The 16003-nt window shown below is 38.5% G+C and overlaps 2 protein-coding genes and 1 non-coding gene across 6 annotated transcripts; all 3 read right to left on the minus strand.

Annotated features, from left to right (window-relative positions):
- Positions 1-238: 238 nt before the first annotated feature.
- LOC124177050 lies at positions 239-371 on the minus strand. Its single transcript, XR_006869505.1, has one exon. It is a non-coding gene; the product is annotated as a U1 spliceosomal RNA (small nuclear RNA).
- A 2594-nt stretch (positions 372-2965) lies between these two features.
- LOC124175481 (aminopeptidase N-like) lies at positions 2966-8446 on the minus strand. Of its 4 annotated transcripts, none has more exons than XM_046555795.1 (12): positions 8347-8446; positions 7504-8004; positions 6557-7009; positions 6287-6470; positions 6029-6188; positions 5862-5943; positions 5408-5790; positions 5039-5316; positions 4749-4939; positions 3965-4279; positions 3780-3858; positions 2966-3674 (listed from the first exon to the last, which is right to left on the minus strand). In XM_046555795.1, the coding sequence occupies exons 2-12, from the start codon at positions 7992-7994 to the stop codon at positions 3399-3401; spliced, it is 2892 nt and encodes a 963-aa protein (XP_046411751.1). In that variant the 5' UTR covers positions 7995-8004; positions 8347-8446; the 3' UTR covers positions 2966-3398. The 4 variants fall into 4 exon arrangements, with proteins under 4 accessions (XP_046411751.1, XP_046411753.1, XP_046411752.1 ...); XM_046555797.1 differs by having other exon boundaries at positions 8332-8355; XM_046555796.1 differs by lacking the exon at positions 8347-8446 and adding an exon at positions 8125-8319.
- Positions 8447-9482: 1036 nt separating this feature from the next.
- Positions 9483-15830, minus strand: LOC124175483 (aminopeptidase N-like). The gene is made up of 14 exons (XM_046555801.1): positions 15759-15830; positions 15015-15490; positions 14622-14780; positions 14242-14544; positions 13789-14129; positions 13466-13547; positions 13190-13379; positions 12633-12834; positions 11853-12130; positions 10902-11092; positions 10436-10603; positions 10069-10215; positions 9908-9986; positions 9483-9831 (listed from the first exon to the last, which is right to left on the minus strand). The coding sequence occupies exons 1-14, from the start codon at positions 15759-15761 to the stop codon at positions 9607-9609; spliced, it is 2844 nt and encodes a 947-aa protein (XP_046411757.1). The 5' UTR covers positions 15762-15830; the 3' UTR covers positions 9483-9606.
- Between the last annotated feature and the right edge of the window lie 173 nt (positions 15831-16003).

The following is a 16003-nucleotide window of genomic DNA, read 5'->3' on the forward strand; positions in this document are numbered from 1 at the left end:
ATAAATACAAATAATCAAATCAACATTTGTGAAATAGTATTCCGAAGAAGATATTGCGCCGGCTTTGACCGAGCTAGGATTGTATTACAGGATCTTTAAAGTGATTAAAAAACTTAGTTGGCATGCTGAGAATTTGCTGTAAAATGACAACAGTAACGTTGTCGAAAGCTACAATACTACCGTCAGCAAGTTCATGGGAGAAAGGCGTATTCATTTCCGAGAAAGAAATTTTTACTACGCTCTATGCGCTGCGGCTGTTGTGCAATTCAACACAAGTGTCATACTCAAAGTTGAGTGCTACGATAGAGACCGAGTCTCGTCCTGGAGGAACCACCTTGTTGATCGTGGTATCCTCTGCGCCAGGTAAGTATCCTGTATCGATACAAATATAAATGCGTACTTCTATTCTACTTCAAAATATTGATGGATCTATGAGCAAATCCTATTGTTTTTGCAGACCATTGTAAGGCTACGTTATTATGTCGAATAACAACATTTCTCTGTGTAAGCAAATATTCCTATGAACGATCAACATATTTTTTATTGACTTATTCGTTTGTGTTAATAGTACTGTTACATGCGTTGATTAGATGTGAAGTAGTTTTCTGTTCCAGAATACACTACAGAAATAAAAGAAAAAAACTAAAACCAAAAAAAACATATTTCATTACGACTAAATCGGTCTTCGCAATCAAAGCATTAATGTTCCCGTAAAAAAAAAAAAAAAGAAAATCAGAAATTTGGGACAGCGTAAACACCATAAATGATTTCGCATATATGTATGCTCCTGGGCGAGAAAATTCATACGTTGACCACCAGTTAATTCTGCTGTCGACTAACAAAGATCGCGGCCACTATGGTTGAGTTTTACGTCTCAAACGGAAATACCAGAGACGGCAGCTCCTGCGAGACGAATTGATACCCATTTCAGCCACTCTGGTATAGCGCAACAAAAGTCGAAATCGATTCGCCAAGAACCTAACTTGCCAAACCACCAACTAGTACAAGATGTAAGCACACGCTGGAATTCTACGTATTATTTAATGGATCGATTATTAGAACAAAAGTGAGCTACTTCTTTGTACATACCAGATCACGAATCTTTGAACAATTTAACACCTTCTCAGTGGGAGTTAGTGGAACAATGCATGAAACTCCTCAAACCGTTCGAAGACATTACTAAAATAACCAGTTCAGGTATTTCCTGCATCTCTGAAGTGATTCCATATGTCACACGTGATATCACATTGTTGAAATAAATGGGAAAGGAAGAGAGTGCAGATAGAACACCAAATTTATTGAAAATGAGATCTTCACTGAAAGTTGAGCTTGAAAAACGATTCAAATTTGATGATAATAACAAATATCTGGTTGCCACTTTTTTGACCTACGTTTTAAAACTAGTTTCCTGGGATAGGTTCAAACGAAAAGAGCAAAAGCAAAAATTATTTGCGATGAGTCTAGTAGTACTGACGGTGATTCTTCTCCACTTCGTCAGAAAAGAAACGCCAATGAAAATTATAAAACGATTGAAATACACGACTGTTTCTGGAACTGTTATGAGAAAGTCGCTACAGATTATAATAATATGTAAAATGATGAGGATGTAGAGAAGAGTTCTACGGCACACGAAATTGATTTTTATTTGAAAACTGCGTGTCAAGATCGGACGATAGACTCTTACGAGTGGTGGTCAATAAACCCGAAGCAGTATCCAAGCCTGTCAAAGTTCGCTAAGATTTATCTATCGTCTTCTGGCGGTAGAGTTATAGTGAGAGACTATTTTCAGAAGCAGGTATTGTTTACAAGGACAAGCGCGATCGTTTCTTACCAACCAATGCTGAAAAAATTGTTTGTATTCATCACAACCTACCACTGATAGATTTTAAGTATTAAAGCAATAATTTGTTATTAAAATAGATATATTTTTGTTTAATATATGCGTTTTTTTATACAGAATATTAAAAAAAGTGGTCAAATAGGCCGAATACCGAACAGTAGCCAAATATTCGTGGCATCTCTATTTTCAAGCACCCTGCCCATTTTGTACATTTAATTTAAAAAATATTTTCTAGAAATTTGTTTGTTTTCTTTTTTTTTAACAGCCACTAAACCAAAAATTATTCTGTTTTGTCACTTGGGGAATATATTGGGCAAGTCTTTAGTCTGTTTTAAAAATGAAACAAAAATTTTCGAAGTGGGCTGAATACTTCAAAAATTGAATTTTCTGATTTCGAATAAACTTTATAATGTTTGAACAAGCAACGCAAGTAAATAAAATGATTAATAAGTGACGCAATAATTGGATTTTCTCAATATTTTTTAGACTTGTAAAATCAATGTTAAACTCCTTGACTCTGTTTTCACTGCCCAGCCTAACAAAGGCACTATAAATTGAGGACGAATAAATTGGGTTGTAACTTATCACAGCGGTAATATAAAACAACACGAGGTTCAATTTTAGATTTCTTCTACATTTGACCGGCATGCCCCCTAAATTGGTTCAAAATAAATAAATGCAAATCTTGTCAAAAGCGCAGGTTCTCATCTTAACCCTAAACTTTCTCGCAAAATTTGTGATTTTGCCAATTGAAATATACACATTTTTCTCAACTTTCAGTATACATTTATTTGATCGTTGGACTAATTATTTACAAAAAAATCTATAAGTGTAAGAAACCAATCAGCATTGATGCTTCTGTTTAAGAAAGATATCAATATCGTTAATGGAGCATTCTGTGTCAATTATTCACTAATATCCAACTCACAAAAACATAGAATGCTTCGTAAGCAATGCTAATATTTTTATTGAATATTGGGATCAATGCTCACTGATTTCATACAGTTATTTTGCGAACACTTGGTCCTGCGATGAAATATATACTGAAACTGTAGAAAAAAAAGTGTATATTTCAAATGGCAAACTTCACAACCCTTGCACGAAAGTTACGGGCTAAGACAGAGATTTGTGATTTGAAGTAGATTTTTATTTATTTATTTGGGACCAATCTCGGAATCGGCCAAGTTAAAATTCGAAAAAGTACAAATTAAAAGCCACCCTAATGTACACGACGTAATTGACTAAATACTGCTCTTTATGTGTATACAAACAAAAGTTGATAACGCAGATTGTCAGAGATGGTCTTAATGTTATAGCTTTTGAATTAAAACGTTGCACTATTGAAAGTTTTAAGAGTGCAACGTTTTTGTTGAAATAGTGTATATAGACTTCCTGATGAGTAGTCATATTCAGACTCTGCAGTAGAACCCCAACGTTCATTGAAAATCTCACTAATGTAGTGATTATTCAACGTTAACCAATCTTCTCGAAACTACGTCGGGTTCAATTCTCGCAGGTTTCTCAATCATTCATCGATATAAGCGTACAATGATTACTTCTAATTTGTCTGGACGAGGCAAACGAATATCAGTAATGCTGCGCAGAAGTTCAAAGATGCAGTAGCAGCTGAACTCTCATCGTGATCTTCCTCAAAGGTCGTTGTTTCGTACGTTTCCGTTGCAGTAGCTTCTAATTCGGCCAGCGTTGCAACCAGCCAAGTTCTGACCTCCTCTTCATAAGCCGTATTCCATGCGATATTCGACTCAGCATACTCGATAGCTGTCGCGGCCGCCGTACCTAGGATGGCGGATTGTGCTGTGATGAACGCGTTCAGCTGCAATAGGATATATTTAATGTTAAAAAAGTCTCAGAAGTCAGAAGATCAATTATATAAAAACCCGTTCAATAAATATTCTTCCAACTAACTAATGCTAGTTACCTTGTCCAGCTGAGTCTGGGTCGTCATTCGATAGGCGGTGCCTGTGAGGAATGTTTGAACTGTCGAGTTACTGCCAAAACTAGAAAAAAAACATATCATCAATAACATTATCATCTAGTTTTTACTTATTTAGTGAACAGATCACCCACGTGAAGTACAGAAATGTCAATTAATAATCGACTCACTATGAAACAATATCGTTCACGTTATCAACGAGGAAGTCGAAGGCTCGATCTACGTTGTATGGACTTCCTTGATAAACGTAAATGAAAGCCGATGAGGAAGTTGACGTAGTTAATCCAGTCGTGGAATTGATAATTGCACTCATCCAGTTATTAATGATACTCTCGTTCTCAGAACACCCAAGACCAGCTAACAGCGCAGTTTTCTCGGTAGAAGATTCGGTGGTCAAATATTTGTTTAGAGCTCTGTTCCATGTTGTGGAATTTGCACCACGTAGCCCCGCGCAAATCGTGTTGGTCAATAAATTTGGGGCAATGCTGAAATAATAATGCAGATGTTGAAGGAGTCTTCGACTCAATTGACAGGTTGGTTCTACATTATTTTTCAAATATATTTTATTACTGCCTACACCCGGCATACCCGATGGGGTATGTCCCCGGAAGCCATTATCTGGCTTGTGGAGAGCAAAGGAGGGGATGTATCAGTAGCCAACATTATGCGGCTGCAGTCGACTTAAGATGTTCAATACAAACACCCGCATTCGCACGACGGACAAGAAAGACTGCTGAAAACCTTTCCCGATTGTAGCCGGGCTGAGTTCAAGGCACCACCCCGCAACTCAGCACCTCAACGGCGTGACCCGTCTTACATTTTTGCAAGTTGCCGTTCAGAGCCTCATTGATAGGCCGGGGACTTGAACCTGGGTCCTTCCACTCCATAGACTCAAGTGCTCACACCTGAGTAATTACGGTCGGTAATTGCATAATCACATGGTTAGGAACTTACGGATTGATCGTTGAATTATCGAGCCAGTTAATGAGTTTCTCTTCAGCACTAGACCTGCAGCTTTGGAGACCGAAATTGCAGGCATAGTTTATGACATTGATTCTGTTCAAAGTTGTCATGTGTTCGTCATCGGAAGACTCTTCGATACCAACTGTTTCGAAAACATTGCTGGTCAGGAAGGCAAAGTAGGTCTGGAAATTAAATATTTGTTTAAAGTAGACTGCCAATGATGATTACTCAGGTTTCAGTATAACGCTGAAAAAGCCTCACAGCTGACAGTGACATATTACCCTGAACGATTCGTATTCATCTGTGTTCGCGAATACTCTGTGAAGGTAGCTAAGGCCAGTGAATGCGGCGTACCACGGGACATAGTCAACCTCACGTTGTAAATAAAGAGTGACATCTAACACAACTGAATAAGAAAGTAGGTTTGCTCTGGCCAAATTGAGAGCGTCATCTATGAGTGCAGCCCGATTGAGGACATGGATGGCCAAGTAATCATCACTGTTTAAGTAATTGGCGATCATTCCCCAATTCGTGTCGTCGTAGTTTACGCGGTAGTAGCCTGATTGGAGTTGAAAACAGAATGATTAGAAATAAGAAAGCTGGTTTATAGATTTTCGTTCACGAGAAACAAAATTGTATGCATATTGCACCTGTCTGTTGTTTATTGAAGATAACCCATCCGCTCGCATTGAAACTGCTGATTATTATGCTTTCGTCCTGGCTACGAATCCAATCAGCGGCAACAGTGGAGCTGAAATCAGGGCTTGATTGGACCGCCCAGTTTATGGGAATCCACCATTTATAATCGTGTGTATCGCTCGAGTCAGCATCTCCAAGCAAGAAACGTGCTTGAGTGATTTCTGTTGTGCCTGTGGTGTAATTTCTAGTCACCGTTACGACTGGATATCCCATCTGCTCCACCCAAGTTTCCATGATATCCGCAACATAGACCAGTGTTGGAAGTATATATGCCTCACTCTCAGCCTCGTGTAGTGCCTCGAAAAGATCATCCGAGGTGGCTGCACTGTACGCCCTATAAAACAAAACATATACTCATCTTCTTCTCCAGGATCTCCGTTTGAAAAATTTTGCCCCAAGACTTACATCTTATTCAAGTACTTGGTAAGTCCAGCTTTGAAGACTTCCTCCGTCAAAAAGTGCGACATCATACGAATCACGCAAGCAGCTACAAAACAGTTTTAGAAACAAATAAGTGATGGGTTCATTGAAGAAATTATAAAGTGATTGACGTTACTAATAGGCGGTATAACCTTTCCTGTATGATATATTGTCAAAAATGGCGCTGATTTCACTCGGACTCGCCACATCTTGGTTCATCGGATGAGAGGTTGCTGAAGCATCGCTAACAAATGCAGTGGCTTGCTGAGCTATGACCACAAATTGCTCCATTAGGCGCCAGTTATCTTCCGCCTAATGTGGTGGTCAAAATCTTGTTAGAACATAGTCTATAGATGTTAAATCATAAATAGATGCGCATTAGCCACTAGTGTCGAAGAAAGGGTACATACTACGTCTGTCGTATAGTACTGGAAATAAGTCGCGAAACCTTCATTCAGCCAAAGGTACTTCCACCAGGCAGGACTCACGAGATTTCCAAACCATTGATGACCAAACTCGTGGGAAATCACCGTTGCTATACTTCGTTTCGTGGAGAGTGTACTCACGTTTTCTTCGTACAGAAACATGCTTTCTCTGAAATCATGGAACTTTCCGTTAGAAATCTACTTAAAATCTTCATCAGATAGAATCTATTGCAGAACTTGCACAATTCGTCTAACCTATACGTGACGAGACCCCAGTTTTCCATGGCACCGGCCGAGAAATCGGGTATAGAAATCTGGTCCATTTTTGGTAGCATGTAAGATATGTTTGTGTAATTTTCGAGTTCCGCCAATTCTATACGTCCTATGTCAAAAACATATTGTGCCTGATCAATAGCGGGGGGTTTGGTCCAAACATTGTATGTTTCGTCGTCACTTTTTATCGCAATAAAGTCCGAGACTACGAAAGCAACCAAATAAGTGGGCATTATAGGAGTAGTTTCGAACACAGTCCAGATTTTTCCATCGGTTGAGTCCTCGTAGGTGTAATTGATAGGCATATTGGAAAGTGCATGGAGCTCAGGTTCGTGCTTGATTGAGATGGCGAATGTTGCCTTCAACGCTGGCTCATCGTAACATGGAAAAGCTCGGCGAGCGCTTGTAGGCTCAAATTGTGTAGTAGCAAGCCATCTGTAAGGGGTTTAAGATCGGTAAAGAAGTTTTGAGGTGTATGGAAAAGGGTGAAGTAAAATACAATATATGTGATTAGATACAGAAGTAGTAATATTATACGTCACTGTATATGATTTCCAATTGAATGATTAAATTTCAGGCTAAAAGGTTAAACTTAGGTAATCGAATCTGAATGATTCAGTGCAACACTATATCCAACTCAAAATCAGCTATTTTAGAAATAAAATAATCAAATTTCTGTCCCGAATGTTTTGAGCTTATTGAATATGTCACTGATAAATTGAATTACAGTGACATAGATCTTCCTATGTGACATTTCTGTATCAAGTATTATTATTACTCCGCTAAGAATTGATACCAATCAATGGATGAATTGAATTTATGACCCGAGAATGACGGAATGATTTCAAATATCACCTGAAGCGAAAAAGCTTTAACGAATATGAACATGGTATCCAAACTGTAAATAAATAACTGAGTTAAGAACTTACACTGTATCACCCGATGCATTGGTGTATGAACTTCTGTAAAACCCATACATATCGCTATCGAGTACACCAACGTATGTAAAACTGAGTGTGTAGTTTCCAATCGAGAGCTGACTTGCAACTCCAATAATTAAAAATTGTTCAGCCGTGTCGTAAGTGTGACTAGTAACATTGATTGATGAGCCATTTTGATTCACGAGCTTTGTAAGACTTTCGTTGTAGGTTAATGCATTTGTGTGTAAAGTGATAGTCGACGTAGCTTCCAAGACTTGGAGGAGTATGTCGACTGTACCGTCAAAGGTGAAATTGCCAACGACAATGTACGGGACCAACGTGATGTTATATTGCAGAGGAGCAGTGTTGTTTGGAAGACGATAATCGCCGTCCACGCGACTTCCAATCCCGAATTGCCCTACTTCCGTACGGGGAACAGGGCTGGAAAAAGCGATGGCCACCAGCAGGGCCAGTTGCAGAACGATCTTCATCAAGGTCATTCTGTTTTTTCTGTAGAAGAAAATCACCGGTAATCATTTGACAGAATTGTCAGAAATATTTCCACAGCAGGTGATATAGGGTTAGATATTTAAACTAAACGGACAACGTAAACACATGATGATTACATACATTTCTGACCTACAATACAAACACTTGAAAATATTTAAGAGAAATTTCAAATATTGATAAGTAAGAGGTGAAAAAAATAACAACACTCATTCATTCATTAATATCCTATTCAATTAAAGGTAAAAACTACGTTAAGGGTGAAGCGATAAATTATTCAACTTCATAGCACTGTGATGAAAGGGATAGAATCGGTCAACGTTACGTCACCGTAAGAGCACTCACTGATGATGGTTTCACAAATGGCAGAACAAGTCCAGATATCGACTTCAGTTCGTTGCTTTTATATGGTGCACTTGTCATCCACTCACCGCAAAAAAAATTCGGTGCTCTCAATCTTATCGCTTATCAAACACAACCTGTCGGAGCACCCTCGAAAGTGATCAGCGCTTGTTAAGTGGGTTGTAATTGTTCGTATGCATAGCTCATTGTCAGTACAACTTCTTAGATGTCCTTGCACAATGTGGTATTTGTCTATGTCAGCTTTATCTTTTATGGCTTGTCAAATTTTGTTGTGCCTACTTCAGATTGTCTGAACGTATCGTATCAGTTACTGACGGGATTAACCGAGCTGAAGTTTAAGCCACCATAATTTCCTGTTCTAAAACGCGTCCGTCAACCTCGGATTGTTCCAATTCCAGTAACGAGTACTTGAACTTCTTTCTAATATTTCTGATAATGAGTGAAATAATTTGGTAACTGATGAACTTTCCCCTACAACTTCTGTGATGGGGTGAAGTAACTGGCGCACGTATTCATCTCGTAATTACGATCATGCTTATCACTGCTAAACTCAATTTTGTTGATTAGTAGGAGTCAACGGTCTCTGACGTAATTGTCACCTACATTCGGAGGAATGTTGAGTCATTGTCTGAGAACGTACACAATATTGATTCTGCGTTAATCAGACTCATCGTCAGTTGAAGAATACACGTGTTTAAAAATTTCTGACACATGTACCAGATACTATCTGAGGGTTTTATCGCTATTGGATAATTAATCGAGCATTGATGCAGACATCATAATTTCTGTCTATGTATCAGCGTTATATAAGAATGTTCACGGATAAGTGTTACTTATGAGTATGATTTGTACTAATGAGTGTTATTCCTTGTTATAACTTTATGATCGGTATGAATTGGTTCAGTAATAGTTTGCGGGATTGACGCGAAACCACCCGATTTAAATCTATTATTCCGACATAGTAAATGTCACTGATCTACCGTGCATTTTGATAGGCAATTTCAAATTTCAGAGGCTAATCGGTATCACATTTTGTTCTATGCTGCAATACGCTTCAACCATTAATATTGGACGTTAGGGTCAATCTTATAAATTGAAATGAAATAATGGAACACTTGTTGAATTTTTTGAATTACTTACTTATTTCTTGAAAATTACAACGATCATTTGACGTTTCACAACCTGAGTAAAATTCACACCTCGTATTGCATATATTTAACAACAGTTTTCTCCTTAAGATAATCAACCTGCAAGGTTGAGAATCCCATATATAAAACACAGAATTATCGGGCCAAAGGCAGTTGGTAAATTTCCGGCAGAATTTAATTCGTTGTCGAGCCACTGGGTTATATCACCTTCATAGGTGTCAAGCCAGTTTATATTTTCTTTCGTGATTTCTATTGCACGTTGGGCCGAGGATGCGGCCTCTCCTAGCTCTTCGCCGTACTCAGAAATAAGAGTCTCGAGCTGTAAGAACCAAATTTTCTTTAGTAATCCAGAATATTCAAAACATTAGTGTAGATAATAGGAAAAAACTTCATACATTGACCAACTGACTCTCTGACACTAAATGAGTGGCAAGATTTTGCAGCAAATTTCCGACAACGTTCAATCCTCCGTAGCTGAAACACGTGACAGTGTAGAGATGAACTTGTCGAACCAAAAGTAGGGTAGCAAATAAGAATTGCTGTGAATGGTACTCACTGAAGAGATATGTTCGCAATGTTGTGAAACAAAAATTGAAGTGCAACGTCTACATTGGATGGGCTGTTCGAGTAAACTGAAGTAAAAGCAGCAAGTCTATCATGAGAACGGAGGCCAGAGTTTTCAGTAATGGAGAATGTCAGGTATCTATGAAATATTTGTGTGATATTATTTTCGCAAAAAATTATACTTTTTTATATACCTGAAAACTAATTGCTGGGGAAAAACTTTTATTCATTCAACACGAACAACTAGCGGCAGTTATGGTGATTGATATATGATGACAATTAATCATTAATCAGCTATTCGAGAACTTATCCATGTTGTTCTTAAATACGTTGCGTTATCAACTATATTTGGTTCTCACCTGAGCAAAATATTCTCATCCAGGCTGCAGCCCAAACCCGAAAGAATTAAGGCCTGCTCTCCAGCTACATTCGTCTCTAGATACCTCTCCCACATGAAGTTCCAGACATTGGCATCAGCAATCCGCAGCCCTTCACAATACGCCCACGCTCTGAGGTCAACTGCAATGCTAACAGGAAATGATATCGAAATTTGAACCGGTGGTCCAGAAGCTTGGTTATTAGGTAGAAGTTAGTAACGTTAACTTTACGATAAGTCATGGAAAAAATCGTTATTGTACAATTTTAAAACAACTTTCAAGGAGGTGACTTTTGAAATATCAACATGTTTTCTATGATATTATTTACTCGCTGAATTTCAAAAAATCTTAAGGGTCCAAGTAACGATTTCATCTAAACATGCATCGCTAAAGTAACGCTACTAACATGAACCTCATTATTAGGTGCAATTGAAGTTCAAATTCTTACGAGGTACTCCCTCCGCTATTATAAAAGTCTTGTACAAGTTGTTGAGACTGGCTATTGCAACCAGGACAGCCCATCCGACAAGCCCAGGAGTGCGAATTTGCCCTGAGAAAACTTGTTACATGTTCATCGCCATCCTGAACCGTGTACCCGAGACTATTATGGATAGGAGATACTCGAGAGAATATATAACTCTGAAGGTACAACGAAAAAAAAATATGATTTAGATCAATTGTGCGCAGGCGCTGTCGTTTTAGAAAAAATAAGCCAGAGAAATATTTTTTTGCAATACTTTTCATCACCGTTAAAAGGGAAGATTCTATTTGAACAAACTTGCGCTACGATCTCGGAAACGGCCGAGTGAGATATCAGAAACTGATAGAATTTGGCAGCCAAATGAAAAAGTTTTAAAGGAAATCACAAATGAAAAAATTGATAAAATTCAAAAAATTTACAAATTTTGTCGAAAATAAATATGTAAATTAGAAAAACCATTATTGTTTATTTAAAGAAGAGTAATAATGAGGTAAACGTTTATGCTTGTCGGTAAGACATGAAAAATCGAGTTATATCCGGTAGAACCGGGAATTCAAGTTGAACGGGATATGGCACTTTTTCATACCTATCATTTCGTTGTAAAATCCTGTGAGTTTTGAATTTTTTCATCGAGTCGTTTCCGAGATAATCGCCGGAGTTTTTAGGACATACCAAACGACCGAAATTTTTATAAATATCTGTCTTTCGGATTCAAGAAGTTCGAAAATGTAAAGAGTCGTTCAAATTAGGAAAAGTGATTTTCAATCGAAATCAATACTTTTCTTGTATCATCAAAGGTGAAGAAAAGTAAAATTACGTGTTAAATTTTTGCGTTACAAACTACAATAAACAATCAATGTTCCAATTGATTCTAACATAAAGCAAGTGATATAAATTCAGAAGCGCGGATTGTCTTACCTGGAAATTCGCGTAGACAGTAGAGCGAGCTAGCATTCTGTCAAGGTGCGCGATCGCGTTAAATGCTGCAGTCCAAGGAACATGGTCTGTTTCTTGTCTCAGGTAACGAGTGAGCGATAGCGCGATATTGTAGCTGAGATATCCGGCACGTGCGAGATTGAATGCATCATCAATAAGTTGCGCGCGGTTTATCGGGGATATATTCGTGAAATTTGAAGTTAGAAGGTACTCGCTAATCAGGTTCCAGTTTTGTTCATCGTAGTTGACTCGGTAAAAACCTGAAATCGATATCCAATCATTAGGCTTTTTTACGTAAGGTTCTGTACGCATCTCGTCTTCTAATAAACAGTTGTTGAAATGACGATTGTATAAAATCAGATTTATGGTTCGCGCGTTTCTAGTTTTAAACAGTTGAATAGTTTCTGCATCACTCGGCTTCCTAAATATGCTACAAAGTGAGTTGAGTGTTTTGAATACAAGAATGTGTGCGTTTATTATATTGGATCATCACTCGATCAGTAAAAGAATTCGAGTATTCAAAATGATGGTTTGTGTGATGTGAAAGCTCAGGTTCCTATTTCAGAGATTCGTTATAAGAGCTATTGCAAGTGATTTTTAAACTGGGGAATGAATGTTATTGTGTTTCAAAGTCTGGAAAGCGATAAAGAATTCATCTCGGTTTACTTAACAACCGTTTTTTAACATCTTAATAAGCTCCAACCGCATTTGCAACATTTTCGTTCAAGGTTTCATGGTAATTGGTGATATTGAATGAGTTACCTGTTTGCTGTAAATTACAAATGACCCAATCGCTAGTCTGACCGCTACTCATGAAAACACTTTCATCTTGTGCTCGAATCCACGCGGTAGCCCTCGTGTTATTGAAGCTCGGGGACGACTGCCAAGCGACGTTGAGGGGTATCCACCACCTGTATTCTGTTGTGTCGTTTGAAGAACCACGCCCCTTGAGCAGGAAACGTTCCTTAACACAAAAAAAAAAAGATGTTAGAACTAGTCGACCAAGTATAAAGCTGATTTTACGTAAGCTATCTGAGATCATATATAAATTTACACGTAGACTGGCAGTGGTTTTGGTGACGACTCTGTAATGTCTGATACATTAGGTCAAGTGCGATATATTACATCAACTAATTTAATAAGTTACGCCCTAATAACAGCTGCTGCATCACTGTTGATTGAACATAAACAAGTTAAAAACGCAAAGCTTGTAATTTATCAAGCGTAAGCATCCAAGATGAAATATGCAGCACTTGTCACTAATGACATTTTGCTATATACCGAACAGTACTAGTCAGTGTACATTGTCGACGTGATACCTGGGAAATTGTTTGAGTTTCGGTAGTATAGTTTCTGGTGACGGTGATCAGAGGATAGCCTTTCTGATTTGTCCAGGTATCCATAACCGTCTTAATATCAACGTGTCCAGTAAGAATGCTGTCATCCAAGTTATCATTGGCTTCCTTCAAAGCATCCCACAGTTTTTCCGGAGTACCAGTACCATACGAACTAAAATGCCGGTCCGCAGATTCTTACATGATTTCTATCTCAGAAAGCTGCTAATGAGCAGAAAAACTCTCACAAGTGGTACTTACTTATTTGCTTGGTAGGTTTGTAAGCCTTTTTGGAATACAGGCTCTCCCAAAAAGTTTAATAACATTCGAATTATGGAACCACCTGTGTAACAAGTTCTCGTATCATAGGAGTAAAATACTCGATTTTCTGGATTAGCCACAAAACGTTGTTCAGTCATCCAATATTCAACAGTTTCAAAAACTTAACTTGATTATTGCAAGTTACAGAATCTAAAGAGTCTAAGGGTTGCCCCAACTATAGTTACCCAACAATTTTACAATTAGTTGGTGAGATTTTTAGGTAATGTCTTAGTGATGTAGGTACATAGAAAAACGTGCCAGACCTTTGTAATAACTGATTACATCAAACACTGATTTGACTTCATCTGGACTATAGACGTCTTCATTGATTGGACGACTATCGTCCGAGCTATCAGCAAGCATGGCGGCATGGTATATATCCACGGTGAATTGTTCCATCAATCTCCAGCTGGGGTTAACTTGGGCGGCTGTGTAGTACTCGAAAAACGTGGCAAATCCTTCACTCAACCAAACGTAACTCCACCATTCCGGTGTAACTAGATTACCGAACCATTGATGAGCAAACTCATGGGCCCCAACGGTTTCGATGTTCTGTTTGTCACGCGTGGTGGATACACCGTCCTGCCATAATAGCCAACGTTCCCTAAAAAGAAACTACCGTTCACTCAGCGCTATAATTTTGATTACAAAGTACAGTCGAGCTTTAATAAGAATGCTGTTGATATCCAGTTTTAGGATGAGAAAATATTTCGAACTTGTATGTGATAAGACCCCAATTTTCCATAGCGGTTGTAGCGCTGGTAGGTAGTGCAACCTGGTCCATTTTTGGAAACGATTCGTTGTAGTTTATTCCAATGAATGTACTCAGATTGTCCAAAAGCAATTCGCCAGCTAGCGAGTAGCTTGCAGTGCCCACAGCTTCTGGGCGAGACCAGATCCTGAAGGATCCACCCGTGTTGGCAACATATTCAAAGTCGGAAACCATGAACGCGACGAGATAGGTAGACATAAGAGGCGTTGTGTAGAACTTGGTCCATACTCGATTTCCGATCGTCGAGCTAAAATCATTTTATTGCATGAAAAAATATCTTGATTGTTTTACAAACCTGTTCAATTATGCCAAAAGAATTCGTACTTGGGCTCAGAGACGTATTCATCCAGTGCATTAGAGATGGCTACCTGATCAGGCCAGTGGGCAATGCTGATGGTGAAATGGGCTTTGAAGGCTGGCTCGTCAAAGCATGGGAACGCTTGTCGAGCATAAATAGGCGCAAAAAATGAACTCACATACCACCTGCAGTGAACAAAATGTGGGTTTAAGAGATAACTTTTCTGATGAAGTACTTCGTGGATAAATGTTCGTATGACGAAGGGCGTTTCTCTCGGTGTAATGCAGGGGTTTTCCCTATTGCATCTTATCTCTTGGAATTACCTCTTACACAACTTCGTCACAATATCGCTCAAATGACACCAAATGAGTTATTTCAGACGTAGCGATCAATTTTCACGATCATGTTTGTTTACTTACTTTATCTCTCCGGAGCTGGTGTTGTAATAACTTTTGTAGAAGCCAACTGAATCATTCCTTAGCTGGCCAGTGTACTCTATATCCAGTGAGTAATTACCTAGGGTAAGAGCCGTCGCGAAAGTAAACGTATAAAACTGCAGATCTTGATCATAAGCTGTAGTACTGATTGCAGGGACACTAAGATCAGACGTTACTGCCACGCTGCTAATTTCAAGCTGGTTGGCGTGGAGAACGATAGTGGAAGTTTCAGCGACGACTGTCACTTCGATTACCACCTTGCCTTCAAAATAATTTTCTTCCGTATAAGGAACTAACCACACGCTGTAATTAATGGGAACAGTGTTGTTCGGAAGCCTGTAGTCCTCATTGGCCCCAACTTTAACCTTGTGTGTTTTTTGGTTATCTTTTGGCGAGGGGTCATAAGCCAAGGTTACGGAAGTTGTAATGACAGCAAAAATTAGCGTCAGATACTTCATCTGCGTAAAAGTTCATTGCATAATTTGATAATCCCACTTATATAACGATATCGTATCTTAGTATAAAAAGGTAGATTATCATGTTTTTTGAAATTATTTCATCGTCAAATTTATAATTGGTGGCTTAATAATATTCACTAGTGAACCAGCGCGGTCAAAAGTCTTTTTTTATCAACATCACTTTTCATTTGCGTAGAGTGTGTACGTTTTCTTAAAAATTACAGTGTACCTTTAATCAATATAATTGTTACTTTTTCGATAAACTTACCATTATTTCCGTCGAAGCCCCTGAGATGTACGAAGTTGGCTACGACTGTGAACTCTGATACCAGAGTAAGACGGCACTTAGTTAATCTGGGATGCTAAGCGTTATCGGTCGATTAATCATGTATTGTCAGCACACAAATCCCAGCCTAGTTGCATTTCTGGGGGTCTCATATTTATATTCTACATGACCGAAGATCTAATCAGCGTTGAAAATGCACTCATAAATTAGTCAGCCAATCTGTAGTC

Source organism: Neodiprion fabricii, chromosome 2, assembly GCF_021155785.1.
Source record: "Neodiprion fabricii isolate iyNeoFabr1 chromosome 2, iyNeoFabr1.1, whole genome shotgun sequence".
Classification (NCBI taxonomy): Eukaryota; Metazoa; Arthropoda; class Insecta; order Hymenoptera; family Diprionidae; genus Neodiprion; species Neodiprion fabricii.

Bases quoted from the DNA above. Each gene is read 5' to 3' on its own strand.
- LOC124175481 (XM_046555795.1), bottom strand. From the start codon at position 7,994: ATGACCTTGATGAAGATCGTTCTGCAACTGGCCCTGCTGGTGGCCATC. The intron at 6,471-6,556 runs GTTAGACGAATT...CCATGATTTCAG, and splicing joins TGGGGTCTCGTCACGTATAG to AGAAAGCATGTTTCTGTACG. The intron at 4,280-4,748 runs GTAAGTTCCTAA...TTATTATTTCAG, and splicing joins GATAATTCAACGATCAATCC to CATTGCCCCAAATTTATTGA.
- LOC124175483 (XM_046555801.1), bottom strand. The intron at 12,835-13,189 runs GTATCACGTCGA...TTTTGTGTTAAG, and splicing joins AAACTCAAACAATTTCCCAG to GAACGTTTCCTGCTCAAGGG. The intron at 10,604-10,901 runs GTAAGAATTTGA...ATTTCCTGTTAG, and splicing joins AATAGCGGAGGGAGTACCTC to CATTGCAGTTGACCTCAGAG.